At 36.0% G+C, this 16,118-nt stretch overlaps 2 protein-coding genes across 2 annotated transcripts; both read left to right on the top strand.

Annotated features, from left to right (window-relative positions):
- The first annotated feature begins 5,212 nt into the window (after positions 1-5,212).
- Positions 5,213-7,231, top strand: LOC142177240 (uncharacterized). The gene is made up of 7 exons (XM_075245711.1): positions 5,213-5,290; positions 5,348-5,490; positions 5,777-5,844; positions 5,931-6,072; positions 6,186-6,273; positions 6,355-6,750; positions 6,842-7,231. The coding sequence occupies exons 1-7, from the start codon at positions 5,213-5,215 to the stop codon at positions 7,229-7,231; spliced, it is 1,305 nt and encodes a 434-aa protein (XP_075101812.1).
- Positions 7,232-10,039: 2,808 nt separating this feature from the next.
- On the top strand, positions 10,040-15,139 carry LOC107777402 (pollen receptor-like kinase 4). Its single transcript, XM_075246959.1, is given in 5 exon segments — positions 10,040-10,776; positions 13,382-13,990; positions 14,062-14,392; positions 14,525-14,846; positions 14,848-15,139. Coding segments are annotated over 5 exon segments (2,031 nt in total). The 5' UTR covers positions 10,040-10,052; the 3' UTR covers positions 14,893-15,139.
- The last annotated feature ends 979 nt before the right edge of the window (positions 15,140-16,118 follow it).

The raw sequence follows: 16,118 nt of genomic DNA, 5'->3' as shown, positions 1-16,118 counted from the left end.
AAAATTTTGAAAATAGATTTTGGTTAATATAAGATTAATTGAGGATGCTGGAATTAATTATGAACAGTTATTATGACCAGAGATGTGATTATGGGCATACGTATAATGTGTGTGTAGGCACGAAATTGCTACCGCCGGTTGAGACTAACACAGTGTGTTAATATGGAAAATGAGGCCTTTTGAAATTAATTGGAGTGTAAGAAATTGGCTTTAAAGATTATAAATGAGGGTAAAAAGGAATAATCTCAGCTGAGTCGGACCCATGTTAAATTGCAGGGACGTAGAATCACCCGCGAGTATGTGTGTAAGGAAACACTCAGTAATTTAATGTTCTCAGAATAATTCTTGGCACGTTCGAGGACGAACGTATGTTTTAAAAGGGATAGAATGTAATGACCCAACTTGTCGTTTTAAGAAATTACGCCTCGTTCAGCGATTTAAGGTCTCAAGAAGCTTCGTAATAGGTATTATGACCCGCGTGTGTGGTCGAATTTGATTTTCAGAAGATTCGGAATTTAATTTAAAGAACAATTCTCATTTTTGAAGCTTAAATGGAAAGAGTTGACCAGAGAGTTGACTTTTGAGAAAACGACCCCGGAATAGAATTTTGATGATGTCAATAGTTTCGTATGGTGATTTCGGACTTAGGAGTATGTCAGGATTTGTATTTGGAAGTCCGTAGGACAATTCGACACATTTTGGCGAAAGTTAGAAAATAGAAGATTTTTGGAGAGTTCAACCGAAGATTGATTTTTTTATAACGAGGTCGGATTTCAATTCCGGAAATTGGAACAGCTCCATTACGTCATTTATGACTCGTGTTGTAAAATTTGAAGTCATTGCGGATTGATTTGATACATTTCAGCGCAAAATATAGAAGTTGGAAGATTTAAAAACTCATAATTCGATTCGATGCGCGATTCGTAATTTCGGCATTGTTTGACGTGATTTGAAGCCTCGACTAAGTTCGTATTGTAGTTTAAGACGTGCTTGTATATTTGGTTAAGGTCCCGAGGGCCTCGGGTGGACTCCGGATGGCTAACGGATCGATTTTGGAATTTTTGAAGCTGCTGAAATTCTGTTGTTTATGGGCAGCAACTGATACCTTCGCTTCTGCGGCAACTTCATCATAGAATCGACCTCGCAGAAGCGAGCTTCTTGTCACAGAAGTGATGGGAATGAAGCTGGGCAGGGGCTGGACGTGGTCGCAGGTGCGAAGCAATTCCCGCACTTGTGTAATCGCAGAAGCGCGAAATGAGGATGCAGAAGCGGATGCTGGCAGCTGTAGGATTGATCGCAGAAGCAGAAATTCTTGCACACCTGCAACATCGCAAGTGCGGTAAAACTGCTCGCAGAAGCTAGGGAAGTGCAGAAGCAAAATTTTGTTTCGCAAAAGCGACGTCGTAGATGCGACTATGTTGTTCGAAGAAGCGATTCCGGGCATAAACATAAAGCATCGAATGTCAGTCATTCCTTCATTTCGTTTTGGGATTTTTGGAGCTCAGTTCTTGGGAAATTTTGAGGATTTCTTCATGACTTCAACATGGGTAAGTGTCCTACATATAAAAGTGATTATATTTCACAAATCCATGGTTATATTCATCGTTTATTTCGAATTTACATTAAAGAGAGCAAGATTTTTGCAAAACTTTTCAAGAACAAAAATTTAAGATTTGGAGGTCAAGTTATTATCGGAATTTGATAAAATTGGTATGGTAGAACTCGTATCGGAATGGGTGTCTGGATTTCGTAAAAAATATGTCGCGTTCCGAGAGGCGAGCCCCGCGTTGACTTTGGTTGACTTTTTAATGTGAAATTTTAAGTCGACATTTTATTACCCGAAATTATTTTCGGTGAATTTTAATGAAGTTATACAATTAGTTTGGATAGACTCGAGCTGTCCGGAGGTTAATTCAAGCAACAAATCTATTTTGAAATATCGGTCTAACTTCAAAAAGGTAAGTATCTTGCCTAACCTTGAGTGGGGAAATTACCCCTTAGGCATCGAGTTTTATGTGCCATTTGTGAAATGTGAAAAGTCGTGTACGCGAGGTGACGAGTACGTACTCGGGCTTATATATGCAAAATTTATTGGGTAAAAGTCTTAGGCATTTCTATGTAGTAAATTGGATAATTGTTGGCATTTATTAGACCCTCAATTTGTCATGCCTCAATCCTTGTTTGTCGAATTTATTTTTATATGATAATTTAATGTGATTGTCACTTGAATTTTTATGTGAATTTCGTGAGTTTGTTGATTTGATATTTCCTAGAAATAATTATATTATGAATTTTCCATCTGCAAATAATTAATTAAATAAGTTTAAATAGAGGCGTTAATATAATTATCAAGAATTTGGATTAACGAAGGCGTTTCCCTATACTGAGTTATTTTTCCATCTCTGTTGTTGTTATTTTTGAGGTTTTGTGTATATTGTGTGGAGCCTTGGGCTACTTGCTATGAATTTAAGTGAACTTGTTGTGTCTTTAGAATTGGTTGTGGCCTACGGGCAAATTGTGATATGAATTAATGTACTGTGTTGTCGTGATAATATTCCGTGTAAATTGTTGTGTGATTTGAGTTATTATTATGAGGACATAAGGGTGGCATTCTACTGTTGACATTATGCGAGTATAAGGGGAGCATTTCACTGTAGTTATGTGTGTTGGGATATTGTCTGGGCGGCGTGATAAGAGTGGCTATTAATATGAGCGATAAGGGTGGTTATAGGAGCGAAAAAGGTGGCTATTGATATTGTCAGGATGGAAGGATAAGGGTGGCTATTTTTATGGAGTGATAATGGTGTCTATAGGAGAGATAAGGGTAGCTATTGTCAAGGATGATATGTGATGATGTGGTTTATTGTCTTGGTAATTTTTAAGTGATGATGTGGGGATATTGTGTTGGTGATTTTTATGTGATGTTGTGATTTCTTTTATATCTTGTACAACTTGTTTTGTTAATTCGGCAAATTTGATAATGGTTTGATTCGTGTTAAAACTATGAGCATGTGGCTATTGCTGGGCGGTTTATATTATTGGCACGTAAACTGTCCGTGCAGATGTGATATGAAATGTGGACACGAGGTGCTGAAGAAATATGATGATTTAATATTGGCATGTGAGTTGTCGGTGAAGTTATGAATTAAATATAGGCACGAGATGCTGGTGAAAATATGATGATTTTATTATTGGCACGTGAGTTATCCGTGCGGTTGTGATAGAAATATGGGTACGAGGTGCCATGAAAATATGAAAGTGGGCTGAGACCCGTATTTTATGATTATGAAATGAGGTGTCACAAGGTGACTTTTATTTGAAAGAATTATATTCAACATATTCATTTGAAAGAATTATATTTGAAATATATTTATTTGAAGGAAGTATATTCGAAATTTATTTATTGGAAAGGATTATATTCTAAAGATTATTATTTGAAAAACTTATAGGTGAAAGATTTATATTTGAAAGAGTTGATTAATTGGTTGTACTTGTATTCATTATTTGTTGAGCAATATTTATAGTGTTCTTGTTTCCCTGCTGTTTATATCACTGGTTGGTTATTGTTGCTATCATTACTATTTATTTCCTATTATTTTTGTATACTATATTGCACAGGTTATTAGACTAGTGAGTATCTTGACTGTACCTCGTCACTACTCCACTGAGGTTAGTCTTGATACTTACTGGGTACCGACTATGGTGTACTCATACTACACTTCTGTACATTTTTGTGCAGAGCCAGGTATTGGAGATATCGGATTCGGATAGGGCTAGAGTGTGATCGCAAGGATTGAAGGTAGAGTTGCTTGGTCGTCGCAGTCCCTTGGAGTCTTTCCATTTTATTATATTGTCAACTCTTATTCAAACAGTATTATATATTCGATCATTGAGATCATTTCATGTATTCAGTTAGAGTTCGTGACTCACTATTACCAGTCTTAGGAGGTTGTTATAATTATTTTCGTTGTGGGTTTCGATTATCTATAAAACAAAATGGGTTGAAATGAAATTGAAATCGGCTTACCTAGTCTTAGAGACTAAGTGCCATCACGACACCTGAGGTTGGATTTTGGGTCGTGACAAGTTGGTATCAGAGCTCTAAGTTCATAGGTTCTACGAGTCACGAACGAAGTTAGTAGAGTCTTGCGGATCGGTACGGAGACGTCTGTACTTATCTTCGAGAGGCTACAGAACGGTTAGGAAACTTCCACTTCTTTCATTCCGGTCGTGCAAAATTTATTGAATTTGGAATTTGAGCCTTTGTATCTCTATTCTTTCACAGATGGTGAGGACACGTGCTACCAAATCATCTGAGCAGACACCCGCGCATAGTGCTAGGGCCGCAAGAGGCTGGAGCCGAGGTAGAGGCCGAGAAAAGGCACGTGTCACAGCTAGAACATCGGTTAGAGGGGCAGTTGAGGAGCCGCCGGTTGCTACAGTTGGGGGACATGCACCATAGACACCTGTTGTTACCCTCGGACTTCAGGAGACTTTATCACAGTTCCTAAACATGTTTGGTACATTGACTCAGGCGGGATTGATCTCCGTTTTACCAAATATTTCACAGATTGGAGGAGGAGTTCAGACTCCTACCGCCCGTCCTCTAAAGCAACAGGTTCACATTGGTCAGGTTCCGGGTGTAGTACCGGTATAACCTTTTATTTCGGTTCGGCCTGAGGTCAGGCCAGAGGCATCAGAAGAAGAACAAAAAAGACTTGAGAGATTTAAGAGGTATATTCCACCTAAATTCAGTGGCATAACTACCGAGGATGCCCAGTGATTTCTAGAATAGTGCCACCGTATTCTCCGCACCATGGGTATTGTGGAATTGAGCAGAGTTGCCTTTACTACATTTCAGGTGTCAGGAACAGAGTATCGATGGTGGAAAGCTTATGAAGAGGGCAGACCAGCCGATGCAACACCACCAACTTGGGCTCAATTTTTGGAAATATTTATGAAAGAGTTTGTTCCCCAGACTCTCCGGGATGCATGGCGCACAGAATTTGAACGGTTGCGTCAGGGCACCATGACGGTGTCAGAATATGCTATCAGGTTTAGTGAGTTAGCCCGACACACACCTCTCTCGGTTCCTACAATTAGAGAGTGAGTTTGCAGATTCATTCAAGGGCTCGATTATGATTTTAAATTAAGCATGGCTCAAGAATTGCAGACTGACTTTCCATTTTAGCAAGTAGTAGAGATTGTCAGGATGTTAGAACATGTTCAACATAGTGAAAATGTGTTGTTTGTGCATGATTTTCAGTACAATCTCATGTCAGTCTCTAAGGTAACTAGAGACCTTCATTGCTCAATCACCTTTTTCCCTGATTTGTGCCTGTTCCAGGACCTCTCAAATGGGAGGATAAAGGGGATTGGTAAAGAAAAATATGGATTGTACCTTTTCCTACCTAAAGATGAACAAGAAGAAATGAGTAGAGGATTAAATGCACAGAAGAAAGGAGTTGATGTCTCTCTATGGCATAGAAGGTTAGCACATGCTTCTGGAGGAGCCATGAAGAAGGTGCTTGGACTTCCTATTAAGAATTGTAGAAATGTAATAGATAAGTGTGATGTTTGTCCTTTAGCTAAGCATACCAGACTGCCTTTTCATTATAGAAATAGTAGAAGTACTAAAATTTTTCAATTGTTACACCTGGATATTTGGGGACCGTATAACACTTTTACTATTGATGGCAATAAGTACTTTTTAACTATAGTTGATGACTATTCTCGTGTGACCTGGGTTTTCTTGTTATATGATCATTGTATTAAGATATTTCTTTAAAACGGTACACATTCAATTTGGTACTATGGTAAAGACAGTGAGATCAGATAATGGTGGTGAGTTTGTGAATCATAACTTTGCTACTTTGTTAAGAGAATTGGGCATAGTACATCAAAGAACATGTGTCTATACTCCTCAACAGAATGGAGTACTGAGAGGAAGCATAGACACAATCTTGAGGTGGCAATGGCCATTAGGTTTCAGGGGCATATCCCTGTGAGATTTTGGGGACATTGTGTTTTGGCAGCTCTGTATATCATCAATAGACTACCTTCAGTTGTGCTGTAAGATAGGTCACCTTATGAGCTATTCCATGGGAAGAGATCAACCCTTCTTCATTTGAGAACTTTGGGGTGTTTGTGTTATGCTATGTCTTGCCTAAACATGATAAATTCAGTGCTAGAGCAGTTAAGGCAGTACTAATGGGGTATTCTAATGTTACTAAAGGATACCTCTTGTACAACTTGGAGAATAAGGAGTTCTTTGTCAACAGGGATGTCACTTTCAAATAGGGAGTGTTTCCTTTCAAGGATATTGAAGGACATGTTTCACCAACCTCCTGCCAGGAGGATGTTTATCCTAACCATCCTTCTCATTTTGCAGATGTTGATTCTATCATTCCTACTTATATAGTAGATGCATTGCAGCCCCCAATTTTTGTAAAGGCCGATCCACAGGCAACAGATATGCAGCCTCATGTCATGCCTACTAATGCAAATCAACTCTTAGATACACCAATAGTTACTTCCTCACCTGTCGACCATCAGGAGCAACATGATACATCACCTAGTTTCTTCCATGCTGATGTAGAACCTGGTGCTCCTCAAGATAGAATTGCCCCTCACACACATACAAATGAGGATAATGTTTTTGAAGAACCTGAACTCTACTCATCAGATATTTCCACACCTTTGAGGAGATCTGGAAGAGTGACTAAACAACCATTGTGGTTGACAGATTATGTAGTACCTCTGCCAACCAAGAAGCCTTATTCCCTGGCTAATTACCTTTCTTATGATCAGCTAACTTCCTCTCACAGAACTTATTTGGGAGTTGGTGTATTTGCCTCCAGGGAAGACTCCCATTGGGTGTAGATGGGTGTACAAGGTCAAGCTTAGAGCTGATAGAGAAATAGAAAGGTTTAAGGCTAGACTAGTAGCCAAAGGCTATAGTCAAAAGGAAGGTCTTGACTATAATGAAACATTCTCTCCTGTAGTTAAGATTGCTACTGTTAGGACAACCCTTTCATTAGCAGCTATGCAGCATTGGCATATCCAACAGATTGATGTTTACAATACTTTTTTGCAGGGAGACCTAGATGATGGGGTCTATATGGAGTTGCCACAGAGATTTTCAAGCCAGGGGGAGACAATTGGAAGATGTAAGCTAGTTTGCAGACTTGTTAAATCTCTGTATTGGTTAAAGCAGGCTAGCAGACAATGAAATTAAAATTGACTGAAGCCTTATTACAGTCAGGATTCAAGCAAAGTGGTCTTGACCATTCATTGTTCATTAAACAGAATCAAAGTGATGTAGTAGTGATTATTGTCTATGTCGATGATATGCTAATTACTGAAAATAATTAGCAGATGATACAGGCAACAAAAGATTCTCTACACAAGGCTTTCAAGATTAAAGATTTAGGATAACTAAAGTTCTTTCTTGGAATGGAATTTAGCAGGTCGGGCAAAGGTATTCTAGTGAATCGGAGAAAATATGCCTTGGAGATTATATCTGAGTAGGGGATGGGAAATGCCAAACCAGCTTGGACACCTCTTGAGATGAATGTGAAGCTGACTGTGCCAGAGTATGACAAGCTGACAGGTAATGAAAATGATAATATGCTTGAAGATAAGGGGCAATATCAAAGATTGATAGGGAAGCTGCTGTATTTGACTCTAACAAGACCTGACATAGCATATATAGTTCAAATGCTTAGCCAATTCCTTCAACAACCCAAAAAATCTCATTGGGATGCAGCCATGAGGGTTACAAGATACATAAAGAGGGAACCAGGACTAGGAGTGTTGTTCAGCAGTGAGAAGTCAGACAAAGTCTCTGTGTTCTGTGATGCAGACTGGGCATCATGTCCCAGCACAAAAAGATCAGTCTCTGGGTTCTTGATCAAATATGGTAAGTCATTGCTCTCATGGAAATCCAAGAAGCAAAGCACAGTATCAAAAAGTTTAGCAGAAGTTAAATATAGGAGCATGGTCAGTGTTGTCTCTGAAGCTGTTTGGTTGATTGGGTTATTGAAAGAGTTGGGAGCAGTTGTAGCATTACCAGTTGATCTGTATTGTGATAATAAAGCAGCTTTACAAATAGTTGCCAATCCAGTATATCATGAAAGGACTAAACATATTGAAATAGATTGCAATTTTATGAGGGAGAAGATACAAATGGGATTGGTTAGAACACAACATGTTGCCTCAAGAGACCAACTAGCAGACATATTGACAAAAGGGCTTAACAGAACACAACATGAGTTGTTGACTGGCAAACTGGGAGTACTTAATGTGTTTTTACCTACCAGCTTGAGGGGGAATGTGAAAATAGGAGTCTAAGTAGCATTATTGTAAATAGCCAAGTAGATTAGTTAATTAAGTCGGTACTTTGGCTTAGTTTATAAATAGAGGCAGTTAGAGTGCACAGTGTATTCAGAACATTATTATTCTTCTTAGCTAATAACAGAATTCATTTCTCTTTTCTCAGTTCTTCTCCTTCCTTCTCAATTATCTAGGGTTGATTGCTAAATCACCCATAGATTCACACTATTCTACTATAACTCTTTATCCTAATGTGTCTATTTTCAGTTGTGTCCTTCCATTATAAGTACTTGTCAAAATTAATATAAATAGTTAAGGATATAAAAGTCAATCAATATTTTAGGGATATTTTAGTCACTCAATATTATATATATATATATATATATATATATATATATATATATATATATATATATATATATATATATATATATATATATATATATATATATATATATGCGCGCTTTTATATGCGCTCAATTCACTCATGAAACATCTACACCAGCCTTAAATGCATCAGCCCCTTCTTTTTTTCCTAGTTTGAGCAAGAAAAATCATTTTATCATGGAAGAGGAGATCGATGCAACGTAGGTTAAGATTCTTAGATGACCGAGACGATTGCGATCGAGTATTTCAAAATAAGAAGAATGGAATCAAAAAATTCCAAAAATAAGACGATTATGGGACGATTTCTATTCTTTCTCATGTGAACTCGATCAGAATCTTGGGGTCTCGAAACTGCTAAAGTCTACTGGACTGCAAGCTATAACTTGTATCATATGCTTTTATTTTTAACGGTGAATTATACTAGTTGTCAATATGTGTTTGGCCTTTGTATACTGACAAAGTAACGCATAGCTAGTGAAAACCATAAACTAGTTAGGTTAATCCGTTACCGGGAAATATCGAAGATTGGGACCGGAGATTGAAAGAAACACGTGTGCCCAATTTTTGTGGCTCTTCCATCGGATACGACGATCCGTCTTAAATCTTAATTTTCAACAAGGAAAAGTTACGTTAAAAGAGCAAGCAAATGAAGGCTACTTTACCTGGTTATTAAGTTTCAATAATTATCTGGTATAAGTTTTGTGATAGCTAGCAAATACTAATATATTAGGTTGAGATTGCCTTGAATAACTAATCTGATTAAATGGAGTTGCTCCATGTATTAGTCATCTTCTACACAACTATTGGCAGGGTAATAAAAATCAATTAACTTGTCATCCGAATTAAAGCATGCCCCTTCTAAAACTACGACAATGAGTTGTCAGCTTAATACTAAACCATAAGGAAATAAAATCAAAACACTAAAACTATAAAGCAATGAGTCTAATACATTGACATGGTAACAAATTTTTACCCATTTACTGTAATTTAACTTGTTACAACATGTAATATTATTAATCTATTTCTCAGGTTAATCTATCAGATCTAATATAGAGAATTACATATTATTGAAAATCAAGTTAACCTAAAAGTATTTAAAAAAAGAGATTAAATTCTCAATACATATAACATAAACTCAAAAAAAATCATACAATTAAGATCTGTAATAATTCCTCCTATATATCGATCCCTACCCAATTAGTCAACCTCCTACCCACGACAAACTATATATATATAGGAACAAGTATACCAATTAATTAATACAGCCAGCCGGCTTAAACAGCTAATGATTTAGTGGACCTTGCCAATCTCACCTTCCCCCTTTAATTCGTATGTCTATTCATATCAAAAAGATATACTATATAGTTGCCAAAAAATCAAAGAACGTTCAAAAACCAATGGCTTCTTCAGCAAGAAAGCATCAGTACTTGACGATCGTGATTATAACTTGCTTGATAGCATCATCGTCAGGACAAGAACCTGAATCCACTATCCTCCTCAAGTTCAAATCTTCGCTCGCAAACGCCACTTCATCACTTGGCAACTGGGATTCATCGGTGCAACTTTGCAAAGGCAACTTTTCCAATTGGAAGGGATTGATTTGCCTCAACGGCAAATTCACCGGTCTCCAGCTAGAATCTATGGGATTATCGGGGACCCTTCACATCGACGTACTTTCTCAATTGACTTCTTTACGTACTATAAGTGTTATGAACAATAATTTTGAAGGGCCATTTCCGGACGTGAAGAAACTTGGAGGATTGAGAGGCGTCTACTTGTCCAATAACCGCTTTTCCGGTCAGCTGCCTGACGATGCCTTCGCCGGAATGAAGTCAATTAGGAGAATTTTTTTGGCAAATAATAGGTTTACCGGCAAGATTCCGACGTCGTTATTGGGAACTCCGAAACTTGTAGAGTTGCAGCTACAAGATAACCAGTTTCATGGCAGCATACCGGCGTTTGCTCAGCAGGATTTCCAATTAAATGTTGCAAATAATAGACTTGAAGGTCCAATACCAGCTCAACTTAGCAGTCAAAGCTTAAGCTCATTTGCAGGTTAGTTTGTCTTAAACAAAAATATTCTTAGTTTTGTTTTAGGTTTAAGTTATTTTTTGCACTGTCAGTTTAGTTTACCTTGTTATAGGCTAATAGCTCAAATTTAATAAATAATAGAAACAAACTCATGATAATATAATTAAGGTTAATACGAATTGTTTTAATAACTCATGTATAATAAGTACAAAACGAGAGATGCAAATTTTGATATTTTCCAACTAATGCGAGTGGCGAAAGATGATTGGACTCTCTAGTAAAGAGCAATGAACAAAATTTGATTTAAAGTATAGTAACTAACTAGAAGAAGTAGATAAGAAATTAAAGAAATATTGTTGTTTTCAAAAGATTTACTGAATAAATTAGTTATTCAAAAGTTTATAATTAAAGAAGTTGGTGGTAAAAAAAATATTATTGAAAAGAGTTTAATTTTTGTAAACCGGTAATGCAAAGAAAATTTTATACTATCAAATTAATCAAAAAATATCTACAAATAACTCTTAATAAAAAGTAAAATTATAATTATAAATCTTAAAAATAAAAGAAGATTATTATCGAGCTTTTCCTTCAGTGTCTTTGTCTAGTTTTTCTTGGCCTAGAAGCTAAAAGGATCTTCATAAAGAATCTCCACGACTCCTAATCATTGTTATCATCGTTTACTTTCAATGACATTATTTTACGATCTCGCAAGATGTGCGCATTTTGGTTGTATTTCTTGTTTACAAAAGCTTTATGTGTTCTTGGAAGAATTTAAATTATATATAAGATATAGTACAACGTCTTTATATAATTAAGTCATTTAAAAGATAATTACAAATAATTTTATTTGATAGTATTTATTAGTAACTAAAATAAATAATAAATAATCCATGATAATATGTTATTTATAATGATGTTAAAAATATCCATATATATAATGCAGAATAATATTACAATTTACTAACTTACAGGTGCATAAAATTTTGACAGGAGGAGCTTTTAATGGGTTGTTTGTTTGTTTTTGTTTGTTTGCCGTTCTGTAATAACATGCATCCGTGCGTCCTAATTATCGGCTGCCGCCTGCCGAATAGATCTCGATGAGCGGATCTAGAATTTAAGTTTTATGAATTTAATCTTTAAGGTTTTAGCATTGAACTCATTATATTTTTAAAATTATGGGTTCATATTGCTATATATTACAATATTAATAAATTTTTACACATAAATTTATGTTCCACACCAAAAGTATTGGATTCAATTGAACCAGGTGCTGATACATTGCATCCGCCCCTTTGCCTCGAGGAATAAATGTGAAATTATAATAATTATGCAGTTAGACATTAAAATGGAAAATAAAAATAGAACTAACAGATCTAGAAACATGTCATAAGTCAGAACCAAATGAAGAACTTATTGGTAAGAAGTGTTTTACCATCTTATTAGTAGGCTTATCCGGCGCAACAACAACAAGAACAATAATAGTTACGGTTCAGTCCCAAACAAATTGGGATCGACAATATGAATCCTCATTGCTTTCATTATTAAACTCAACTTCGATCATTAGCATTACCAATAATAATAATAATAATAATAATAATAAAAGTTCTCTATCAAGTCCAAAATCTATTCCCAACTAGTAGATATTACCTATATGACTTTTTCTCTTTCATTTTGTTCTATCTTTGGCTAAGTATACAAATCTTAATTAATTTGATATTAGATTTTAGATACCGAATGATTACAAAAGAAACATGTCATGTAATTTGGTTATCTTCCTCCGGGAAAGGGAGAGAAAGATTAGCGTAATGTAGGCAGACCGGGTCACGGGATGGATATATTATTTCTAAGTGGCATGCACGTTCTAATTAGGTGAAGTCAAATATTGATACCCTCTTGATTTCTTTAGCTCTCATATATCCTCAAATATATTATTTATGTGGCAATCTATTCTCTCGTCATTTAAATAGACGTCGCAATTTAATATTTATCCCCAGGCAGACAACATGTTTGCAGTACTTTTGTTTTAGTTGAAGCTAAAACCACCCTCAAATATTTGACTTTTTCTAGTTCACCAATTTAGTTAGTGCCAAAAATCTAACATGATATCGTAGTTTATTGGTGTCCTCTCGCTAGAAATCACGCTTGAGAGCTTCAAACAAGATTTTTACATATTTGTAACCTCAATTATGTTATGTTAAAATTTGGACATGTACAAATATTTTTCTAAGGGCTTAATGGCTGGTACGAATTACTTTCGAAATACAAATTTCAATGAGGGATAATAATTCAACTATTAGTTATATTTTGATAAATTGCTCTTCTGACAAAGTTCTTTTCTGAGGATTATAAGAAAGGTTAAAGTTAAAATTAAAAATAAAAGTTTATTTAAAATTATCTAGTTTAAAATCAAACATGTGTTTTTAGATTATACTTCATATATCTCATTTTTAATACTATGAATCAAATGATTCATAAATACTAAATAATTAGAGAATATAAACTCCAGTACGTATTACAACATTCATGCATTATAATCTTAACATAATTCTGTCCACAAACCACACACAGCAACTCAGTGTAGTTTTAAATAATACTAATATGTGTTCATTTTTTGTGTGGTTTCAAACAGGAAATGTGAACCTATGTGGTAAGCCAATGCCAGCATGTCCAGCTTCAAAGGAGGAACAAGACAATCCTCCACAAGGCAACAGCTCAAAGAATAAGAAAGGAATCCCAATAGTGGCAATAATCCTTGCAGTCATTGGGGGATTACTCTTAGCAGCCATTATCATTGCTCTCTTTCTTCTCCGTAGGCAAAGGAAAATACCATCTCAGTATGAAAAATCATCAGTGAAAAATCTCAACAAATCAGAACCAAAGAAATCTTTGAGAGAAGACAAGTATCGAAGAAGTGAAAAGGGAAAGTTGTATTTTGTGAGAAGGGATAGAGAAAAGTTTGATTTAGAAGATCTTCTTAGAGCACCAGCTGAGGTTTTGGGAAGTGGAAGCTTTGGATCTACTTACAAAGCGGACGTTAACATTGGCAAACCTATAGCTGTGAGGAGATTTAGGCAAATGAGTAACATGGGGAAAGAAGATTTTCATGAACATATGAGAAGGCTTGGCAAGTTGTCACATCCTAATATCCTTCCTCTTGTGGCTTTCTATTATAGAAGGGAAGAAAAGCTTTTGGTCACTGACTTTGCTGAAAACGGCAGCTTGGCAAGTCATCTACATGGTAATTATATATAATTAAGTCACTTTCTTTTGATTTTTGAACCAATTATATATATTTTGAATGTTGATCAGGGAAAAGAGGTCCTAAACAATCAATTAGTCTTGATTGGCCAAGTCGTTTAAAGATGATAAAAGGAGTAGCAAGGGGATTGGCTTACCTCTACAAGGAGCTTCCAACATTGACACTCCCACATGGACATCTTAAATCCTCCAATATACTTGTAGACCACAGCTTTGAGCCTCTTCTAGCAGACTACGCCCTTGCGCCAGTCATAAACAAGGACCATGCAAAACAGTTCATGGTCGCCTACAAATCACCCGAATACATGCAAAATGAACCTCTCACTAGGAAAACTGATGTCTGGAGCCTTGGCATCCTTATCCTCGAGCTACTAACCGGCAGGTACGTAGCATGTTGTTAAATGGTTTTCTTGTATCAAAATTGTTTAACGATAGATAAAAAGGACTAGAAACCATATAAAGAAGTTTAACTCTAAAAAATTATATCCATGTTTATGTCCTTAATTAATAACAGGTTCCCAGCCAATTATCTGAAACAAGGCAAAGGTGCAAATGCAGACTTGGCAGCATGGGTGAACTCAGTGGTGAGAGAAGAGTGGACAGGCGAGGTTTTCGATAAGGATATGAATACAAAAACCAAAAAACATAATAATAATAGCGAAGGTGAAATGCTTAAACTTTTGAAGATTGGAATGTGCTGTTCTGAAATGGATGTTGGAAGGAGATGGGATTTGAGGGAAGCTCTAGAGAAGATTGAAGAATTAAAAGAATATTCTCATGACGAGGACTATTCTTCTAATTATGCAAGTGAAGGAGAATTGTACTCTTCCTCTAATTAAAGCCATCACTGATGAGGATTTCTCCTTTACTAAGAAGGGTTAAACAAGTTGCTTTGAGAATCAAATATACACATAAATACTTATAATTCAAGTAGAATTTTGTGTAAAAACCAAATCATTGTCTTTTTTATTTTTAAAGGTAGAAATGTGAAAGTTCGAAATTAATTAAGGAAGCTCAAATCTCATGTCTTCGTGGATCCTTTCTTCTTTTTTTTCTATTGGATTTTATATATATGGATACTTTGTATGAGTTTTTTCTCAATATATAAAAGATATATATATTTGTTCTTTCCTTGGGTTAGAGAATGATCTACTTTACTTTTGGTATCAATCTTTATTTGTTTCATTTAGAATTGAGCACCTCTCAAATGTAAATGAAATGTAAATGAAATGAAAATGTAACTACATTTCTAATTTGCCAAATAACTGTTGGTAATCTGTGTTCAAAATCAGAAAATTAGAGAAGTAAAAACGTTAGTTCAATAAATAAAACATAAATAATTCCGAGCCCATAAGTTGTTTGTATGTCCTTAAGGAATTTAATCATCTCACTATTGCCCAAGGTTATGGATTAATTCCTCCCAGGATAGAACGAAATAACTATTCTACGACAGCGGCACAACAAATCACAGAACTTTAGCGAACTCAACAAACGGATCAAATCTCACTTGATACTTAGAGAAAATAGAACCTGGTTTTATTGCCACCTCTTGATAATAAAAACGGAAGAAGTGATATGTTCATGTTGTTTATATCCATGCCCTTGTTACCAACATCTTGGCAGTGGTGGCAAACCACCAGAATAGCAGTCTTATTGGTGACTGTGATGTCCTCTTAGCCCAAATCATACAATTAACAATCTTATGTCCAAAGAGGGACCCAATAAATTATTAAAATTATAGCCATAACCATATATATGGTTATAAGAATTAATTATATCTTTGTATTTCCATAAACATGCAATGTGGTTAACTTGCAGATTTCGATCGTCCATCCGCGTTGTTTTCCCCACACAAATTCCCACAAAATGATGGCATCACGTATTGGGGTTTCACGTAGTCACTAACGTAATTCACATGGTATATGGTAAAAATAGATTTCGGCCTTCCTACGTTCGATCGAGTTCAAGTGGTAAGAAGTCGGATTGGGATTTTGGGAGTGAACTCCGAAGACAGTACTAACGAGCCTCGAGTCCAACGGCTGCTCGAGGAGTCGGCTCGATAACCTTATCGAGCCCGTGACCAAATCGATCCTCAAGGCATTGCTTCG

The sequence above is a fragment of the Nicotiana tabacum genome, chromosome 23 (assembly GCF_000715075.1).
Source record: "Nicotiana tabacum cultivar K326 chromosome 23, ASM71507v2, whole genome shotgun sequence".
NCBI lineage: Eukaryota > Viridiplantae > Streptophyta > Magnoliopsida > Solanales > Solanaceae > Nicotiana > Nicotiana tabacum.
Note: the sequence above shows the minus strand (reverse complement) of the source record. Positions and strands in the feature narration are given on the sequence as shown.

Bases quoted from the DNA above. Each gene is read 5' to 3' on its own strand.
- LOC142177240 (XM_075245711.1), top strand. From the start codon at position 5,213: ATGTTAGAACATGTTCAACATAGTGAAAATGTGTTGTTTGTGCATGAT. The intron at 6,073-6,185 runs GTAAGATAGGTC...TGATAAATTCAG, and splicing joins AGACTACCTTCAGTTGTGCT to TGCTAGAGCAGTTAAGGCAG. The intron at 6,274-6,354 runs GTCAACAGGGAT...ACCTCCTGCCAG, and splicing joins TGGAGAATAAGGAGTTCTTT to GAGGATGTTTATCCTAACCA.